Source organism: Ptiloglossa arizonensis, chromosome 3 (genome assembly GCF_051014685.1).
Source record: "Ptiloglossa arizonensis isolate GNS036 chromosome 3, iyPtiAriz1_principal, whole genome shotgun sequence".
In the NCBI taxonomy this organism is placed as follows: Eukaryota; Metazoa; Arthropoda; class Insecta; order Hymenoptera; family Colletidae; genus Ptiloglossa; species Ptiloglossa arizonensis.
In genome coordinates this window covers 1,064,627-1,087,225 of record NC_135050.1, presented here as the reverse complement: position 1 = coordinate 1,087,225, position 22,599 = coordinate 1,064,627, and the positions used below count along the sequence as shown (strand labels likewise).

At 39.8% G+C, this 22,599-nt stretch overlaps 1 protein-coding gene across 1 annotated transcript in view; it reads right to left on the bottom strand.

The window, feature by feature from the left end:
• LOC143144058 (insulin-like growth factor 2 mRNA-binding protein 2) overlaps positions 1-22,599 on the bottom strand; it is an 85,877-nt gene that overhangs the window by 295 nt on the left and 62,983 nt on the right. The window contains exons 3-7 of the mRNA XM_076306063.1: positions 6,742-6,915; positions 4,053-4,433; positions 2,791-3,046; positions 2,348-2,704; positions 320-571 (exon numbers count right to left, since the gene is read on the bottom strand). Coding sequence (XP_076162178.1) covers positions 320-571; positions 2,348-2,704; positions 2,791-3,046; positions 4,053-4,433; positions 6,742-6,915 — 1,420 coding nt within the window. The remainder of the gene's footprint in view (positions 1-319; positions 572-2,347; positions 2,705-2,790; positions 3,047-4,052; positions 4,434-6,741; positions 6,916-22,599) is intronic.

The following is a 22,599-nucleotide window of genomic DNA, read 5'->3' as shown; positions in this document are numbered from 1 at the left end:
GGGAGAGCTTCAACGGGAGACTACTAGGTTCTTCGATAAAACCTATTACGCTACGTGCTCGATTACGCGGAGAAACGATTTCAAACAAATTATACCAAATTACAACCACTTTGCCCGCGATCCTAAAAGACGTACAGTTTTATTTCTTACGAATTGTTGACTCTCTCGCCAAGAAAGAACAAAGATATACATCGTTCGACTCGAGCAATTCAACGATTGTTCGAATTAAACCGATCGATCAAGTTGGTGTTCTTTTTAACGAAATTTACATCTTAACGAAACGGGTGAAAGAAAAAATGAACTCGAGGACAACCGGTACCTGAACAGAGAAGAAGGGGCCAAGTATATGGACGGTGGCCTCTTCGTCGGCAGAAGGAGATGTAGATTGTTGTTCCGATAGCTTTATGACACTTCCAGTTACACGTTGCAATTCTCTAACGTTTTGTCCGCCTTTGCCGATGATTCGGCCAACTTGAGCGCTCGGTACTAAAATCTCGATCGTCAGTCTGACGTCGTCGGTACTGGAAACGAATCCTTCCTCGCGCATTTTTTCGAAGATCAAATACTGCGCCTGAAAACGAAACGGTTTCGATTCTGTCAAGCGATTGTCGCGTAAAATTGTAAAATACTATTTACAAATATGAAATCAACAGAGACGAATGCGTCGCGATCATTTTTCACAAATTTAATGCTGTTCGATCGATGGAACGATTAAACGAAACGGTATCATTCGTAAATATATTAATCGAAACAACGAATTTATACGTTCTAGCCTTTTCTTTGTTAGAGAAGTTAAATTTTTTATATGAAATTTAATTCTCTTTCAAATTTATTTAAAATGTTTTTTTTTTTTCTTTAATTTTATAAGTACTAAATACACGTGTATTGAAAAATGCACAAAACTACAAGAGGTAACGTTATTCACGAATCATGTTGGCCTAAACTGTAATCGAAACTTGAAGAGTATAAAAATTAACAAAACAGTTTTTCCTAATAGTCGAAACGTATCGAGAGTTTCGTTTGTTTTCGTGAGAAAACACGTGGTTTAAATGGTTTAAAAGGTTTAAAAATTTCATTTCTTATAGTTTAATAAATGAAAAATAATAATGTTACGAAGGTTGTGGTATGGGACAACAACTATACCATAGTTCCAATGCATTTTTCATTGGTACGGGTATAAATCTCCTTCGTTATTTTTACTCTCCCTAGCTACATCGTATCGATGCTTATTGTTATTCAGCATCGATTCAAACAAAGCCGGGTTTTTATTAATTAATAATAATCGAAATAATCAAATCACAACAAGTTGTCTATAATATTATTCTATGTAATAAACACCTTTTATAAATACAAAGTACAAGACTACGAAAAGTCTTCGATTGAGAAAAACAAGTAGGAAATAATTCTTCGAAGTACCGGGATTCGAACTGGCGAACCTCGGGACTCGAAGACAAGCGTCTAAGCTACTGAGCCACAAAGGGCTCCGTCGATTTAGCGTTCGTTATAATATCATATTTAGTTTGTACCTTACGTTTCATCCGTATCCTATTACGTTGTTTGTTCAATGATTGTCTGTTGTTTGTTATTTCTCTTTTCAAATAAAATATTTGTACACTTGTACTTGAACAAATAATAATGAATTTGTCTTTCTTCGTTTTCAACTTTATCGATAATTATAGATTATATCCGATACGACAGTATTGAATTATTAATTTTTTGTAAGTAATGTTAATGTTCCTCTTACTAATTGAAAATAAATAAATTTTTCGGTTATTATTCGGTATACTTCACATTGTAAGTTCAAATTATTTTAAATATACCGAAGAGGAACCAAATTTCAAGGTTGAAAATATATAATACAAATATACTTCTAGCTACTAATAACGTCCCATATATTACTTCTCTTGCAAATAATTTTACATGTCGCATCATAATGTACGCGTTTCTTTCTCGTAAACTGTATTTCTAAAAATATCTTACGCAAACATTGTACGCGTTATCGTTGTATCTACTATATGCATTTATTTAGTCTAAAATAACTAAACAGAATAACCGATAGAATTTGCACACCACCAATGCTGCTACAGACTGCTAAACAAATTTTGTCGCGCAATTGTGTCTTTTTCTTTCTTATTTTTCAAACTACTTTTCGTCATAGTTCGTGCATTTCGTCGTGCATCCAAAACTAGCCGTGAAACGTATGCCACGTAGATATAAAATGATACGAAAATTATATACGAATACTTGCATCTCCCTGTTCACTTGTATCGACGTACGGATAAAGACGTTAAATAAAATTACAATTTCGTCTTAAACTATAGTTTTTTCACCTGCACACGAATCTTACCTTCCACTGAGATTCTGGTGATCCGATGATAGTCACTTTCCTTTCGCTTTGTTGCTCCGCTGGTTTGTCTTGTTCGAGCGGCGCGATTTTCACGCTGGCTCCGGAAAATCTGATGATGTTTCTAATGTGTGAACCTTTGGTGCCGATTATGGCGCCTACAGTACTGTTAGGAATGTAAAGGAAGGCAGTTTCTTGAGTGTCGGCAGCAGGTACACCCTGTTGAGTCGGCAAACTAGCTTGGTAAGGATATGGTGCTGGTCCAGAGCCGTACAAACCAGGACCACGTGAGCTGTATCCCATGCCAGCGGTGGACATCATGGCCATCGGGTGCAGGCCAGGGAACATCATGCTTTGTGGCTGCAAACAGAAACGTTTCGTCGTTATTCACTATTCTTAGCTCTATTTTATTTTTTTTTTACAATTCGAGAGTTCGTTACACTCACGGCCATTGCCTGCAAATCGTTCTCGTAGCTTTGACGCAGCTTGCTGGAGATCATGGATTCGGCTTTGCTCATGTTGTCGATGGTGCCCTTGACTGTGATGATGCGCTCGAGGTTAAAGCTATTGATATCGTTGATACTGCTTACAGTGATCTTCGTGTCCGTGTCTTGCATGATTCTCTTGATCGTGGTACCACCTTTTCCGATTATTCGACCGATCAAGTTGTTGTGTGCGAGGATCTTCAGAGTGATCTCGGTACTGGAAATATAGGCGATATATTGGCACCGATAATCGTCAACGAAATACTTACGAAAACATTGATGCGTATCCCTCGATCGTATGGGTAATTCACACTAAAACTACCGATAAATTTTGAAGTATCAAGGTATGCTTCGTACGCATTTAAAAAACAAAAACAAAAGAAGAGAAAAAGTCGTCTTCGTAAACATTCTATGGAGTTTAGTCTCGTTTTACCTGGTTGGTAAATCTAGAGTTAACACTAAAACTATCAAAGGGGTTGATCTGACCTGTTTCAAACTTCTTTTTAAAATTACTTAATTATCAACGGTGTTTTTTCCTCCAATATTCGTGGACAATTATCGAAACAGACGACTAATGGTATTTGTACATTAATTTGCCTTTTCCCCGTTCAACATCGAAGATACGTATGTGATCTGACACAAATAAGGACACCACCCCGAACGAGTAAAAAAAAAAATCTATATTTTTCAACCTGACACGAAATCCCGGAACTATACATCCGATTTACTTCAAATTTTACAGAAGTATTCTGCACAGAGTATTCTACAATCGTAGCATGCGATTCTTTTAATGTTAATTATTTAATTTTTTATAAACGTTTAAAGTCTTTTTTTTTTTTTTGGACAAAACAGATTGTGTTCTCTTCGAACTTCGACCATTTATACAATTACTAAAATTTTCGAAAAATCGTCCGCTACGTTTCAGACGTCTCTAGTTTACGAATCGACATTTATTTATGACGACCATCGAATAATGTTTCACCAGAAGGGGTTCTGGGAATAGGGAATAACTTCACCATTTTGTACAATTTTTACTTTCGCAAAATTTTAAAACGAAGCTGAAAGTTATATTTATAATCTCCGAAAAAGGCAACATTTTTCATTCTGTAACTACTTATTGAAAAAAAGATTTGCAAAGTCTAGCTATGTTTTGACGTCTCGGATTGATGTCAGCCGTCGAACAAAGCCAGTTGTAGATTCTCAAATATCGTGAACCAGCTTACCTCTTGTTTATGCTGTTAGCTTCTTGCTGCATGACCTCCAGAATTTTCTTGCAGGCGTTCGTGCAATTCTCCGGATTGCCATAGATGGTGATGGCTTTCTCCAAGGAACCGACGTTGTCTTTCCGGTGAACGTCTACTCGCGCCCGCGTCAGCTGTGTAATCTGGCGTATGGTGGATCCCTGACGACCGATTATGGCTCCTACCATGTCCGATTGTACGAGAATACGAAGCGGGAAGTCCGTCTGCCGCCCGGAACCCGAAACTCCGGAGTAAGCGACGCCGCTGCGCTGGCTGCGGCCTCTTCGTCGGCTCTCCGCCGTAGACATTTCCACTTTTAGCAGGTTACCCCCGTACTCGTGGTCATTAAACTCGTTCACAGCCCTGTAAATGGGAAAAAGACCGTAAAACATCGAAGCTCATAAATGAAACGAACGAGAACCTCTTTTACCGGAAAGTGGCGGCGCGCACGATCTAAAACGGTGCATCGTGATATACACTTCACCAACCGCGGTCTCGTTGTCGCGAATCACACGATAGGCTAAAACGAGGACCGGGTATTATTTTTTCATAGGTGTACAACGATACGATGACGACGATAACATTCGGAGTAAGTCGAGTGAAAATCGTAGTTCATAAAGAAACGAACGAGAACCTCTTTTACCAGAGAGTGGTACGCAGGATCTGAAACGGTGCATCGTGGTATGCACTTTATTAACCGCGGTCCCATTGCCACGAATCATACGATAGGATAAAACGAGGACCGAGTATTATTTTTTTCATCGATATACAACGATACGATATCGAGAAAATTCGGTGTAAGACGAATAAAATCGAAAATAGTTTATTCGACGCGCGTGGTGCGCTTCCACTCCGAAACGATGCAACGCGCGTATCTGGTGCATCGTCGAACCTGTTTCTTTCCTTAATCGAGTCGAGGGAAAAAATCATACTTCGCGCGTGTAGGACGTCCCGGACGGTACTAACAGCGATAGTCTTTTCGTTTGATTATGGAAATTCGTCTTTAACACAAGTTCTATGGAACACGTCGCTTCGACGCATTTCGATTAAGGAGGAAAATTATAGAAACCGATTACAATTTTCTTCTACCATTTGTACCGACTTTTAACCATTTAACTCGTTACTCTACGATTTAAATTTCGATAACGCGTTTTATAATCAACATTAAGTACGGTCGCAACTCTCACTATCCTCGCGGAGGCTAAATTTTCTTTTTCTAAGGTATTATACGAGGGTTTGGTTTCTTTCTAATATTTTTCGAGAAAATATATTTGAACGTACAAATGTGGTCGAGATTCACCCTTGGTTCTTACGTTCGATCCGATTTCCTTACTACGAGTCTCGCATGAATTGTAAGCGAAAGGGTTAACGAGATAAATATAATATCGACATTCGTTTTCTTCGAAGTTTTCCAATTTTATAATTCTCTATGCGGTAGTACATCGCTTCAATTTGACGCTAAAAATGTCCGTGAATCTAGTCTTAATTTCATAGCAGAGAATTAATCTTTTTTTAATTACTCTTCGTTGTAAGTAACTAAAAGGAGCATCTTTCTTCGAGTATCGAATTTAACTCGATTATCGATTCGAGAGCTTGAAAAAGCAAATGCTTACTTACGATATACAAGGTGTCCGGCAAGGAGTGGAACAGCTCTTTTCTTTCCAATAACCCGAAAAATGTTTAAGACGTAATTTGAACAATTTCGAAAGACGGATACGACGCGATAGAACGCTTTTTGAGATAAAAGTTTATGGAGGGTTTTTTTTTAAATCACCGTTACCTTTCGCCGCTGATATTAAAATACATTTTGTCGCGCGTGAATTACGTATCAACTTCGATCGAACGACCTTAAATTCCAAAATAGCGATCAAACCTCACAATGCGAATTTATAATCAAAAGTCTAGGTTGGATTAACATCGGCCGCAGGATGCAAGGGAAACAAATTTTATTGTACATTTTATCTCTTTCGAAAACATTCGAATCGCGTCTTTTTGCAATGTCATCGAAAGCAAAGAAGATAATTGAATCGACGCGTTGAATTGTACAAATCCAAACCCACATTTTAAGATATTCGACGAAACAGCTTTTTGCATTTTATACAGACACGGTTCTACACATTTTACATACGGTTTCGAGAATATTCGAAAAAGACTAATTTTGCACTCGCATCGTTCTTCGACCCATAGATTCGGCTGATAGAAATTCCGATCCTGGTTGTAGATTTCACGACCCATCGACGAATCGCGAACCGTAGTTTGTAAAACACCGATCCAGATCGGAAAATAAATCGAGAAAAAATAAATATTCGTGTAACGTTACTCGTATTAAATATACACATTATTATTTTTCGAACGCGTTCCTCCGATTACTTTCAGCAATTTATTTACCTCGAATCGCAACCATAATTGCGCCTAAAAATATAAAATAAAATTTCACACATTTTACAATTATCGAACAATTATTGTGCAAAACAATTGTTACGTTTACGAGCTCTTGTATTACGCTTCGATACTGTTCAAATAAGTACCGTATCTACTAAGAAGATACTTTTACATCCTCGTTGGTTGTTAAAAAACACGGTGAGAGATTCGGTTACCGTAAACGGTGAAAACCGAGGGAACGATCGTGCCTCGGAGGTTAATCTGTAAAAGAAGAAAGTGGTTTACTTACAGCTGTGCTTGTTCTTGCGTCTCATAGCTAACGAGGGCGGTTTGTGTGTTAGGATCACGCGAGGACAACTTCTCAACGGACTGCACTTGACCGCAGCTCGAAAGCAGTAACTCGAGATCGTCCAATTTGGCGTGACTTGGAAAATTGCTTACGAGAACCTTGGATCCGGCACCACTGTCGAAAAAAGAAAAGAAAAATTCAACATTAGCGATTTTACTCGTCGAAACATTCTTAAAGCGTTGCGCCAAGTATCTCGCGTTTGCGCAGCTGATGCCCCACAGACGCTCGACAAAAATATTCTAAACAATAATCTCTCGAAATCGACTAGACGATTATCGAGCGTTTAACCTCGATTTTTAAATACCCACAATCTATCTTGCAACCGTCATTGAGAAATATAATTATTACTATTTATTCGCAATATCGACACTTGTTGCAATATTTGAAACAGCTTAAAAAGTAAATGTTTGCGCAAGTGACGATATTCATGAGCAGATTAATGCACGGTGAGAGCTTATCGAGTTTTGTGCAACAAATATACGCGCGTCCCGTGTGTTATCTAAGAACAAAACGTTAAACACTCTAGCCTCTGTTCGAGTTGCTTTAAATGGAGAACCAGTGAGAACAATTAAGAAATTCGAAAGTTCCGATCGATCGAGTTTATTGCTCTCATTTTTCATTGGTTGTTAACACACGTGCGAAAGGAACTATCAAACCGCGTATACGTAGCGCGCGCATGCACGCCCGCCAAGTTCTTTGTGTTCCACGTGTTACCAATGGAAGTGAATATCGTGTACAATAGGTTGTTCGATAAATTTTATCGAACGACGAGACTTACGAACGACCCAGTATTTGCTGAATTTAAGATAATTCGATTGTTACACTGGTCTAGCTGCACAGCCTATCGGCAATAGGGAACGCGATATCCCGTCTTTTCCTATTGAGCATTGCCTTTGGATAACGAGCTATCTCATTTGTCTCATTTCCGTTGATTTAGGATAACCGAATATCTTATCTTCCGTTGTTTCGATAAATATTTTCTCCGTTTACTACAATTTTTCTCGCTGTGCTCGGGGCGATTACTCCAGAAAAATAACTCCACTTGCTGAAACTACTGGAAGTAACCGGTACTTTTTGGAAATACGAAGATCCTTCGGTATCGCGCAACGATTAACCACACCGCAAAACGATAATAAGAAATTGTACCAATTGAAACGAAATATTTGACCGGATCGATGGACCGTCTTTAAAAGCAGTTAAAACGTCGTTAATATTCAACGCGAAGGAAGCCACGCGATATCATCGACCCTCAACCGATAGAGGGAAGAGTACAGCCAGAAAACCAGTTCGTAAGTTCCATATTGCGTCCTGGAAAATGTGTGGGAACTGGGTCGAAATTACGCGTGTCGAAATGGCGGTGCCCTACAACAAACGTGCTTTTCAACGAGAAAAGGAGATGAACCGTGAAATTTAAACATATTACCGATCTTACTGTCGTTAAAATTATATTTAAAATAAAAATCTCGACGAGTCATCGTATTATGAATTGTCGAATTGCAACTATAATTGCCCTGTAATATTCCACGCATTTTATAATTATCGAACAATTATCGTAAACAAAAATGATTACGTCTGTGAGCTCTATTACGTTTTTTGTTTGCAAGGAAACGTTTTAATTTTGTTTAGCACGTTATACGAATAAATGCCACTCGAATGTGCAGAAACTTGTATCGATTTTCATAGAGATATTTTACCTTTTTTTTTTTTTTTTTCTTAACACTAGACGTTGTCTTTGCGATAAACGTAATGTAATTAAGATGCAATTTGAATAATTCTGAAATAAGAAATATAATGGAATGGAAATATAAATAATATTAGTTTACGATTATCAAGTAAACGCACGCGCGCGCGTTCGCAATTTTATTATTCGTCGAATTTAAAAAACGATCCATCTCAATGTGTAACGGAACCGGGAATGTTTCAAGAGTTTGCAAAACCGTATAAAAGAGAGAAAAGAATTAAACGATGACAATTATATTGTGCAATATTGATACGTTGTTCCGTGCAGCGTCAATTTTATACTACTTTCCATTCAGACCTCGTGGACCACCGATGATGCCCTATAATGTGTCTGCACACTCCGTTATCATTGAAAATAAAGGTTAACGCGAAAGCTGCGCTATGAAAGAAAAAAAATTGTTATCAATACCGTGAACGATACGAAATAATACGCGATAGTATTTCCCGAAGCAGTGAACGATTTAAACGACTTAAACCGGAAGTCTAAGCAAATCGAGCACATAAGCAGAGGATTTGGCTCGGGAATTATGTTAGCGTCGACCATCGTTGTTAAAAGGGACAACGTTTACTGTACAGAAAAACCAAGACGAAGAGGAAAAGTACTCGGAGTGGCTCGCATAAACGTACGTCATATGTTCCAAACATTCTTTTGTGTCCACGATTAAACACTATCGTCGACAAAACGTATGCACGCGTTCCATTATTAAACAAGTTATATTGGGTCGAAACGATACTTTTTATTTTTATATTATCAATTGCAACCTTTTGGCCAAGACACGGACTCGATTAACGTTACAGCACTCACGTGCATCGTACGTGTAATATACCATATTATGTCGTATATGTAATATCGTATATAATATGTAAAAATTATATCGTATTGTAAATGTATCGATTATACATTTTTCTTCTGTTTTCTTTTCTCATCTATAGGTTTTAAAGACACGAACGTGTCTTTGTCCGTCGAACCATTTCTCACATTGTTCGTTTCGTAACGTTCACGCTAACAATTTGCCAATTACAATAACGATGTGTTACAAAGCATCGATGAAAATCGAATAAGTTAAAAATTCAAGCTCGAACAAATCAACGAGCACACGGAACCTATGCTAAAAGAACTTAGTTTACCTCGAATAAATCATGCTTATCTTGCCTTTATCGTCGATAATTATTCACGCAACCTTTGGCAAACGAAAATCACATTTTTTTAATTACGATAAATTAGAAAATTTGAATCGTGTAGTCAGAGAAACGTTTAAATACAAACGTATCCAAGTCTGTGCGATGTATTGTTGGAACAAAATTACTATCGGTATTTTACTCTTTCGTTCGAAATAATTAAAGGACTCTTCAAATTAGGTAATCAATATCACTGTACAAACGTTCAATAGAAATCTGTCAGTTGTATCGTATACGTACTATTTTTCCCTTTTTATACGTTTAATTTATTCCACAGAATATCTTGGTTCGTTCTCCGATTATTTCGTGCAGTGTATTTAAACAATTCAGCAACGTTCTACTTTTTCACGCGAACTTTACGCCCGAAAAAAAAAGAAAGTTAAACGACATTTACAATAGAGTGGTAAAATATCTCGCGAGAGAAAATTTGAATTTCAAAATTATAAAATACCATCGCCTCGGTTCGAGTAATAACGCGAGTTACTATACATCCCGGTGATGTTTTCGCTCGGAGAACAGGGGAAGATCCACATATGCGCGGATGCTCTTGTTGACATTTTCTTTTTCTTTTTCTTTTTCTTTTTGCCATTCAACGTCTCGCAGTCGAGTGTATCGTCTCTTTCTGGAAAGGACAATCGAAAGTAATCTATCGACTCCTACACAATCACCGTTTAATTCGTATTGTTAACGCGTGATGTTTTATTCGAAGAACGACAGGTATTGTTATTTAAGTATAGAATAGAAAATATTGAATTTAATACGATACAATAATGTCGATGAAAAACAAAATGCACAATCTACCACGTTCGATTAATTGCTCTAATACGAGTACCGAGTTAAAAATCGAGTCTTACGTATTGACAGGAATAACAGCCTGAATGAAATTGAGATCGAAGAAAAATTAAACGATTTTATCTCTGCATCCAAATGTTTACTCGGTTCGATGTATTTATTCGTTGGACTTTTTTAAATATTATATTTCGACCGAATACGGAGGAATCGTTCAACAAAAAATATGTCGTAATTCTTTTATTCTGCACCGTTTGAAAAATAATACCAATAATAGATCATTCACGTATGTATTTAAGTATTTAAAAAAATAATTTAAAGAGAAACGCGGAGAAATTAAATTCAAGCACATCGCTGAAAAAGTGAAGGCACGATTGTTACAAAACGTTCCAAAACCGTCCTCAATTACCCGATCCCATAAAATAACCTATAGAGAAAATGAAAATGACGTTCAAAAAAAGAAGTAGTCGAAAAAATGCAATAACGGAAGAACGGAATAATATTGCACCAACTGTCGCTTTAAAATTAATTTTTACCATGTAAAAACGAACGAGGAAAGTTATTAAAGCGAGAGGAGGACCAACTAACTGCTGAAAATAAAAAGGCAACTATTTTAATTACTTTACGTTGTAGGGAGATTTTTTCGATGCTAATATTCTAATTTTACGGGCATATTTAATTTTCTTCGGAACGGATAATTGAATACTCGTTATATTTATTATAACACTCGATGAACACGTAGGCGGCGAAGCGTACATTATGCTATATATTACGTTAACGGTATATTTCAAGAGTTGCAAGAATTTTTCCTTCGTACGTGTTGTTTTTCTATAATATACTATGTAGAGTGGATTTATATTATAAGTGGACGCTATATTGTAAGAAAATTCTAATTTACAAATCCGATTGTAACGAAAATTTGTGTGCACGTAAAGTGTACCGGTTCGTATACGACGTAATTATTTGGTCGACAAAAAATATTCCGAAGAAAATAAAACGAAGATCTGACAAAAAGTTCCCCGCAATAATTGTATTTAAAAACAGAAGAAACGTGGGACTTTTTTCACAGAAGCATTTTTCACACTAGAGCGTTAAAAAATGAAGATTCGTTGCGAGAAAATTCTTGTTGCGTCTCGATTACGAAGTCGCAAAGAAAACGAAAGTCGTCGCAAGCTCTTCGATCGTTTGAAATCGTAACAGTGCGAAATAGTTGCATTGAAAAAATAATTAAAAAAAAAAAAAAGACCCATTGAAATCTAAGACTCGTTTCGAACCTCTTGAAGAAATATTTACTACGGAGAAGAAAATTTCTCTACGTGCGTACAAACTTTCGTTAAAATCGGTCTTACGAATAAGAATTCCCTCGCGATACAGCGTACGAACCATTTTTCGAGCAAACTTTCATCAAAATCGGTCTTGCGGGTAAAAATTCCCTCGAAGGGAAGGAAACGAAGCGCGGAAACTTTTCGGAGTCACACTGTAGGTATTCGTAGAATCGATTCCAGGAAAGCTGATTTTAACGCGGCATCGGTGCAATAGCGTCGCGACGCTGAGAGCGCGTCGAGCCGAATGGCGTCTATTTCGCGTAAAAAAAATCCATGCCCCGAATCGACGTAACGTTCGTTCGTAGTCGAAACGCGGACACGACCGATTCCACGACCCGAACGAAACAGGACGGAAACCTTGGCGAAGATATTAATGGAAACTATTTACGTCGTATCCAGAAACACCGACTCTGTTCGGGATTAATTGACTCGATGTGCTTTCACGCGCGCGAAATCGCGAAATCGCGAGATCCGACGAGAGCCACGGCCCTGCGCGACGTAACATGAATGAACCAAATGGCAAGTAAGAAGAGGACGAGGAGGAGCGTAAAGAACGAAAAGGAGGGGTGAAACGGCTGAGACTCTCACTTTCGTACGTATCGATTTTTCAGCTCACCGACCCACTCAGCGCCAGGGGCTTTCGACTAACCTTGAAGAAAACGCACCGACCGACCTAGCTTGTGCTCGGCCAATTATTACAGCTCGCTGAAGACACGGATATTCGCTATACACGAGCCACGCTCCGATAACATCGAACGGTAAATTATTAACAACAATTAAAACCTTCCCGGAACTGTAATCTTTCATTAGGGTAAATACGGTGGTGTTTTTACGAAAGATTACCGTCACATTGAAATATTAATTCATCTCTCCTCGTATCGGACGTAGACGTATCCTGTGAGTAATTTACGAAGATAATCGGCTGTATAATTACATAATTACAGGTTTCCTCGTAACGGCGCACGATATTACGGAATCGTAATATTCGACTGTTTACACGAACGTGGCTTTTCGAGGGATTCGTTAATAATGCGAGCTGCGTTTCCAGTTTGTTACAGGGACGGTCGGTCTCGGAGAATGTTCAACCCGGTTTCACTGTGGCAATATCGATACCGAAACGAAGAACGAATACTCGATACAGCGATTATTTTGTCATCGGACGATTTCTTGTAACGTACGCTTTCGAATCCATCGAGAGTTCGATTTATCACGTGTCACCGATAACGAACACGCAGAACCCAACGTTACTATTACAAGCGAGCGATTCTCTATTTTTAACAATTTTTGACAAATTTTCACGAAACGAGTACAAATTACGATCTTCCAACGTTGTTCTCTTTGCGGACGAATTGCTTCGTTCGCGGTGAATAAAAATTTCAACTACGGTCTTACAACATCGAACAAACTTTCCTTAACGCTAAAACGATCGAAAGAGTCGTTCGACCCATTTTGTATTTCTTTCCAAAGTTATTGAATTATTAACGGTGCTTTTATCTCTTCCCCCTCTACTTTCGAAGATAAGTGTATCAAATCCGATAGAAATAGGAATACGTTCGTAGAATACGTTGGTAGTTTTGACGTTAAATAGAAATGCATATCTCTAAAAGACGAAGCTTTCGAAGGTATATTTTCCCGCCAAAATGAAAGCCGTGCAATCTACTCCCACGATCGATGAAAAAAGACGTTTCGTTCACCCGCACTGTTTCACGAGCTCCCTCTTCGCTTCGAGAAACGCTTACTCTTCCATAACGAAATAAATACGCGTGACAGATTCCCGCCAATGTTTCTACGGCGCGAGTATCTCCCGAAACATTTATTTACACCCCGTTGGAACGAGTGCGATCCTTCGATTGCTACCGCACGACGGGGGGAGGAGAGAAGAAAAACGCGATCGCACAGGTGCAGCCTCGGTCACGGGTCCACCGATTAAACCGGAATCGGTGTAAAATCTTGCACGAGTGTAACGCGTTCACGAAGACCGCGCAGCGGACAAAAGGTAACGGGCGATTCACGTGACGGAACTAATTCCAGTCCCCGAAAAGCCTTAACCAAACAATTAACGTGGAACGACGCGTTCCTGCGGTGCCAGGTCTGTCGTGGTTCGAGACTCGTCGAAGCGAACTCTTCGACGTGCACGTGCTCGCGCCTACTACTGAGCGAGAGAGTGCGCGCGCGCGCGAGAGAGAGAGAGAGAGAGAGAGAGGGAGGGAGAAAGCACACTCACTACCGCACCGTTCGACCGAGAAGTCGACGGTTGTGTCTCTGTTAGTATACACAGAGAACTCGTGTGCACGCGTGTGCTACGGAGCTCCAGCGAGAACCAAGGGCGCAGGGCGGAGGGTGATAGAGGGAAGGGCAGGCCTTTGTTTCGTGTGCTTTTGGGGATTTTCGGCGGCACCCGGGTGGTGTGAGGTGTATGCGGGAGTGCGCGAGGGAAACGTTGATATCGTCGGTTTCGTCTGGCTCGCGGGTCCGTCTCTTCCACTGGCGCGACTCTCCTCCCCCCACTCCTCCGAGGAACGAACGAGCCAGACCCCCCAACACTACCGCCACCGCACCGCACCATCCTCAACCCTTCTTGCGCCTCTTTCCCTCGCTACCCTTCCTGACCACCGGCCTGCCCTGTCTCTCCTCTTCCTTCGCCCTGCACACCCGCCGACGCATCACCCTCGTCGGATCTTGCACGCACGTGTAACTCGCGATTTCGTCCGTTCACCTTTAACGAAAGGCGGTATTTTCGTGCACCGGCGGGAGCGACGGAGAAAGGGAGACGTATACACGGGAAGAGCGGAAGAACGAAACGCGACTGAGAGAGAAAGAGAGACGGTCGGGGAGAGGGACGGAGAGAGAGTGCTCGAGAGAGAGAGCTCGAGAGAGACAGAAGGGCCTTTTCTAAGCCCGAGGCACATACCCCGACAGGGATGGACGCGCGACGACCGCAGACCACGGGTCACCCCCGTGGAAGAGCTTTTGATCTCGCTTAAGACACCTTTTTTCGGACTCTCTTTTCTTCGTCTACCTTGCGCTCCACCTTTTTTCCCCGTTTTTTTTTTCTCTCCTTTCCTTTTTTTTCCGTTTAACGAGCCAATGGACTCGGACGAGCTCGATGCGACCGGCGTTTCCGTCACAGAGTGACGAGGGGGGCGGTGGTGGGGATGGTTGACGAAAAGTTCGAGGGTCGTAATGCGGTGCGGTTAATTGCCAAGGGAATTGGGACTCGTTGCGCGCCGCTTGGCCGCGTAAAAATGGAACACGTTTATGCGGGGGGGTAATTAGTGGCGGCGCGCGTGCCGATTTTTTTCGGAGATGCGCTGGGAATTACGGGCATTATCGTCCGGCTTCGAGTTTTACGCTCCTATCGCCACTGTTTACGTTTCGCCGGTGAAACCATCCGATCGACGAAATCGCCCGACGGAGATACTAAATTCTATTTTTTTTTCACGGTATTTTCATTATTCACGGATTTCAAGACGGTAGAAAAATTCATAAAAAAATTCCCCCGTCGAAGCATCGTTGCAACGCGAAATGTACGCTCGATCCGCGATTCTTAATTTGTCGAATTTGAGAAGAAAAAAAAAGAGAAAAAAAATTTGTCTCGTTCTTTTTTTTTTTGTAATCGCATCGATGGTGTTACGAGTCGCTCGAAAGTACCCTCGTACGGTTCGAATCGCGCGCACGTTTAAATGTTAAAACGTTTTCGTTTGTTTTCCTTTAATTGGGAAACGGTGGCACTCGGTCGACTGTGCACGGCCCTGGTCAGAGGAGCGTCGACATCGTTGACTGAGCCGCCGGGGCGCACGGCGCCAAAATCGATTTTGAAAAGGGAAAGTGGCATGTACGTGCCAGCAGCGTGGCTTTGCATATACAGTATGCGCACGATTCGCGACAAAAACGTGTAGGAGGTAAAATTGCAGCCGCGCCGAATAAAGGTTGCACCACGTATGCACACGGACGCGAGACCGCGCGCACGGCGCGGCACGGCACGGCACGGCACGGCACGGCACGGCACGGCACGGCACAGCACGGCACGGCACGACACACGCCTGCCGCGCCGCGCACACGCGGAGGAGGGCCCCGTACACATTCTCGCGTAGACGACCGTACGACGGGGTCTGGTTGATTCCTCTTTTTCCTGTTCACGAGTAAGCTCTTTCCCATTCATGTGTGAGCGTTAGAAGGGAACTTCGTCTCGACTCGGTGTAACGTGCGTGTACCTGCACGGTTTGCGCGGCACGTGTGCCTCTCCACCTTCGCGTTACACGCGTGCGTGTATACCGGGCTCGAATCCGTGAATGGCGCCAGATGATGACAATTCCGGTGATTTTCGCTGCGGCCAATCGGAAGCAACCGGAGGGGGGGTCTGCGGGTACCCGAAAATTTTGCGACGGTGTCGAGTATTTTTTATCGAGGTGGGTTTGCCACCACCGTAAGCTCCTTCTCGCGTAACATTGTTTAAACGCCGTCAACCGTTTAGAAACGGATTCGTGGACGTTTTATTCGGCGCGGAACATTCTTTCGAGCGTTTACGAAGAAGATTTATTTTCAATAAGGTATTTTTATAGAAAAACACTGATACAAAGTATTTTTATATAAAAGTTGTAGTACATTAATCGTATAAAGTGTTTTTGTATAAAAATACTTAATTTCTTTATACAAACGTGAAATAGAAAATCAAATGTATCGTATCGCGCGTTATTCGACCGTAAAAATTCAAGACGCACAATTTTTCCTAAATCGAACGATTAGATAACTTTACTAAATAAAAATTCTTTTAGATTAGACCTCACTTGGATGACAAGTTGTAAACATTTTTTATACACTAATAAGATTACGAATGATCGTTTTTCACTACGCCGACAAGTACGATATAAACGCATTTTTCGCGATTTTAATAATTATCGCGTATTTGGACAGCCCGTGCGATTTTTCAATTTTTCTTTCAATAATTCCACCATGACCTCTGTTTTTTTTTCTTTTTTTTTTTTTACGTATACGCGTTATCCGCGGTATCAGATAATGGAATATGACGTCGGTTCGCGGATTGAAACTATTCCGAGCAATCCCATACAACGATAAGTTTTCGCGTCGAAATATATTTTTGGTACTCGTTCACGATTCACCTTGTTTCCTAATTTTTAATATTCGGCCAGACGGAACCAATAACTCGTGTTCCAAGAGGTTCGTTTCTTTTAAATATTTACTCCATCTCGCAAAAGGAGTTTTCTATAATTGCTCAAAGTTTCTATACTTATTCGTTCGTACTCGAGGACGACTGGAAATCGAAATCGAATATCGCGAACAAACGTTAAAAGGAAATCGGTTGGTAAATATTCTGGAGTTTAACGCAAGGAGTGAAGATACTGCTATTTGTATCGGACCACGTACGTATTTTCGAAATTAAATGGGGAAATGGCAAATTAATTTAAGAGTACCGTTAGTTGTCTATTTTGATAATTGTTCTCCAATATTCTGGACAAAGACACCGTAAATGATCGAGTTATTTTAAAAATTAGTTTACTCCACTTTGATCATTCTTCTCCAATATTGTAGTCAATGACACCGTTAATAATCGAGCAATGTTAAAAAGAAGTTTGAAACAAGTGAAATTGACCGATTTGGTTGTTCCAATGTTAACGCGCAGTCGTTACAATAATGTTTTCCAAATCCTTTCGATTCGAACGAACGATTTCTCTGCAGTAATGATCTCGCCGTTTTCTATAGCCAGTTATGACGAAACAAGGAACAAGTGGCACGTTTCGTTAAAAAAGATAATAGTAAATTTATCTTGCCTAGATTCACCGACACAATTACCAAGTAGCCTTCGAATCTTCGTACGGTGTCGTGTGCACTTACGCGTGCAACTGGTCGCTAGTGAAACACATGTTTGGAGCACTACAAAACACAAGTTGTTTTAACTTTCAACCGCCGAGGTGAAATATTTCTTGCGTAACGGGGTTGCATCGATCCGCGAACATTTCGTTGCAGGTACCTCTCTGCAACGTTGAATCGATGAGTTAGAAAAACCGTGGGCCAGAAATTAATGTAAATATTTAACCACCGCAACAACGAACGTTTGTTCTTCGAAAGAAGAAACGTGGATCGGTTTCGCCCCGGTCAGCCAGGTGAGGGTTAATAATCGCAGATACGAGCTTCGATATTCCAGATAAAGCAAATTTCATAGAATAACACGTGAATGATTTACGATATACTTCGAAACCTTCGCTAGGAGTAACGCCGCATCGTATTGGAAAACGATACGAACCGATGGATCGCGTTCTACGTGGACGAAGATAAGACGCCTGCAGAAGGTTGTTAATATTGACACACTGTGGGTGTGAACGCTGCCAACGGTTTCACGTTGCGTTGCGTATATTTTGCATAAGCACGATATAAGCGATAACGATAATAAAAATAACGATCTACACGGAGAACTTCGAAATGAAGCTTACGACTCCTAGAAAACTTACGTTCTTTCGAGTCGATACACGAAATCGAACGAAAAGCGATATCGTTGCAACTTTATAGAAAGAGGGAGGGGGGGGGGGGGGGGGGATTGAGAGAGTCTCCAGGATGATAATTATTAGCGTAAAAACAACGATTCATGATCGGCAGAGTTTCTTTTCTATAAAAAGAATTTTTTTTTCTATAAATTGGTCGGTCTCTCTCGATAAGATCGCGGAGCGTTGTCTCTCGTGCCACTTTGCAGCAATACGAGTTTAATGGAAACTAGAGACACGATCGGTACAGCAAACTAGCAGTGCGTGCTATCGTTTGCAATAATGTTGGCTCGAAACGAACTCGAAGATCGGTTACGTGGAATATTCGCGCGAATGCGACACGCGACTAGAAAAATCGGTGCTCCGATCGTGGCGCGGAATACTTTTAAACGATTCCTCCATTACGCACTGCCAATCATGACACTGGGGCAACGTGACAACGTTTTTTATTTTTTATTCTCCATGTATCGTTACAGGACGTTTAACCGGCAGTAAGTATTACGTCTTCCACTTAACTTCGCCCGTATTACGACCGACTCTTTTTTTTTCTTTTTTTGTACCGATTTACAAATCGAAGAAGGAACAGTCCTAGATTCTTCCGAGACTTTGTTTCGTGTTCGTACGATCGCTTCGAGTTCGCTTCTTACGAGCGTGTACGCGAGTGTAAGAAATCGTTTTGCATCCTGAAAACGTGTGACACGTTTTCAGAATCGTCGGTGAATATATCGCGGACATTATTTTTCGAGGTACGAGAGAAGCATTCGTAAAGCTCAGTGCAGTTCATAAAATATAGCGCCGACATAATGTGAATGTATCTTGGTTTTACGCCGGTAGAACCGGTAATCCTTGAAGACAACTTCTTGATAACGATAATATCTCAATATTTCGCAAGCAACGCAAATTGGCTTGTATCTGCATTCACATTTCAAGAATTTCTTGCAACCGAAAAAAATAAGATTTTATCGAATAATCGGTAGCTAATTAATCCTTAATCGTGCATAAATGCTTCGTGTGTCTTTAAGGGGGTATACCGCTCCGAGACGTCGAGAAATGAGTAAATTTTGCGAATTTTTTGTCCGAGTATTTACTAAATGAAAAATGTAGTTTTTCAGAGAATGTAAATACAACTTTCAGCTTCGTTTTATGATTTTGCGAAAGTAGAAGTACAAAATAGCGAAGTTATTCGTTATTCTTGGAACCCCCGTCTGGTGAAACGTTATTCGTTTGTCGCCACAGTTGACAAGAATCGAGAGGTTCGAAATAAATAAATGTTGTCGATTCGTAAACTAGAGTCTATTGTGTAAAATGTATCGCACGATTTTTCGAAAATTTAAATAACTGTAGAAACGATCGAAGTTTGAAGATAAAACGATTATTTTTATCCGCGAAAAGATTTTAAACGTTTACAAAAAAATTAAATAATTAACATATTTAAAAAATCGTAGGCTACATTGTAGAATACTCTGTGCAGAATATCTCTGTAAAATTTGAAGTAGATCGGATGTGTAGTTCCGGAGATTTCGTATCAGGTTGAAAAATATAGCTTTGAGAAAAATGTAAAACAAGTTTATTTATCGCTGCAACTTCGCTAAATGTTTAAATTTCAAAATATCTCTGTACACACTTCAAACCTTAAGAAAATAGGGGGGGGGGGGGATACAAATCATGCCCAATAACTCAGTCTGTGCTTGGTTCTCCAATAACGAATGTTGTATTAACAACGTGTTCGATTGTTTCCACGGTGATGTCTCGTGTTGTTATTCGAATTTGAAAAAATCTCAGTGACCTTTAAATCTCTCAAAGAAACAATCTCGAGTAAAATTTGTTCCCTATTAACGTGTTCCACTCTCTCGATCTGTGTTATTTTTTACGTAACACTTTAACGGCCACTGTCACGTACACGTGACTTCGCTGGCCAGCGGTTATCGGCCGCTGTTACGTATGCGTGACTTTACTCTATCGGTCGCTGTGTCAGCATCCGTTCGAGCTATTAAGTTTCTTTAAGTCTTACGGTGTGTATTCGTTAAGGTATTCACGCTTAAAGAAAGTTTTACGTCGTGTGTTCATTATGATATTCACGTTTAAAGAAAGTTTTACATCGTGTCTTCGTTACGGTATCTAAGCTCAAAAAAGTCTTACGTTGCGCGTTCGTTATGGTACCTACGTTCAAAGAAAGTCTTACATCGTACATTAGACATTAAGATGTCTACATTTAAAGAAACTTAATAGCCTAAACGGATGCTGACACAGCGGCCGATAGAGTAAAGTCACGATCTTAGTGTCTTACGTCCTATATTTATTATAGTAATCTACACTCGTAGTTTCTCATAATAATATTCCCCAGATCTTCGTGAACTTTGCTTCGGTCCATAAATATCGATCCATATAGAAAGCTAATTTGTTCGTTTCAAATCGCTCGGCACTCCGTCCTCGATAACAGTTCAATTCGTTTGTACAAATTAACACAAGTTAAACAATATTTGACGAACACTTTTTAACGAGAATGTATGCATCGACGAGCTATACGAAACAGAAAACTGATATTGGTTTAATTCTATTTAACGATAAAGATAACGAAACCAGTGCTCGAATATTTTTAAAATACTAATTTTAAAAGTTTCGAATAAAAAGAAGCTTAACGGTGGAAGTCTGCACGAAACGCGCGGTTGATAAAACCTTCATATTTCCGAAAACAACAGATTCGTATCCTTCATTATGCATTTCTATTATATCATTGTGCGCGCAATGAAAATATCAACGAGAAATGTCTTTTAAAGAAATATCCAATTTACCATCGTTACCTCTAGTTTATTCTCCGCCAGAGAATCGAACTTTCCTGGAATGACTGCACACGACAACGAAATCGATAATTAAAAGTATCGAAAATTTCGCGCGCGATCTACGACATGGATTTAACGAGGAAAGTTCGTATGTACTGTTACGTGGTCCAAAGTGTCTGTATACTTTATTTTAAGATTTGTTTAGGCTTCGAATGTACCAGGGTGCGCGTGTTTTTGAGAACAACGTGAGAGTATGCATTTGAGAGGTGGTTGTTACGTAGTCTGGCCATTGTAACGAAACGCTTACGAATTCAATTTAAGTAGAGTCGATTTCATCGCCTGCACAATGTAAAAGAAAACTTCTCGTAACGTTTGATAATTACATTTGTCGATATCGCTGCGCGAATGATTTTAACTTGTTGTATCTTTTGGAATTCTTTTACGGACTATTCTACGAACTGCTCTTTCTAGTACTATGAATTTAGATTTTTCTGTTATTTTAGCTAGTAAAGGGATATCGCAAAAATTAAACTTTTCACAAATGTTCATTGATCCCTTACCACTTGTTTCATTTATGCCTATTCGATTTTTGAACTACAAGAGAGACCTTCTTAAATAAAAATTGTACAATTCTTGCACGTCTGGTGTTAAAATTCAAAACATATTTCGTTCACTGCATTGTCCAATGAAAACCGACTTGTAACAAGGAAAAGTATTTCCAACTTCTTTATTAGAAGTATTACTATTTAAGAAAACGTCGAAAGTGATGCAATTTAGGTAACTTTCCGTACAATTTCCTTTGAACGTACGATTAGAGAAGGTATAATTATTTTGCTAAAAATACTCTGCTCTTACTACTTTGTTTAGAAATCGATGAGAGTATTGTATTACTGATACTAAGATTTTTCGGAGTTTGACGCAGGTATATTTTCCATTATAATTGTAGTTCAAAAATGGGTAAAATTTTAATCGAATAAAAAAAAAGAAAAACTAACAGAGAGTCGTTCCTCGCCAATTGAGAAAAGGTCTCCTTTTCCGTTAAAATTGCATCTACTGTCGCTATTAAAGCTGCGGAATATGAACCACGTGTCCGGAACAATTTTCAAGACACCGATCAACAAAGACTCGATTCTCTATTAACACATCAGTCCCTGTAAGCTTTTCGTAATCTCGTTACGGATACCTTTCGGAAGTTGTCGATATCGGTGACGGGAAAATTTATATTCGAATGAAAAAAGGACAAATAAAAACCAACGTGGAGCGATTTACTCGAGACGTTTACTCGATCGGGTAGTTACACGTTTATTAATTCATCGCGATACTTCATTTCACGTGTCGAATTCCACTCTTTGTTCGACTTGTAGCGGATGAAAAATTATTTACCTTCTACTCGTCCGAAAAATGAGAAAAGAAAAACAATTCCAAAGAAATTCTGTTAATTCTTCAAAGTTTCGCGTTCCCTGCGATTTTTCATTCGAAAAGGTTGCC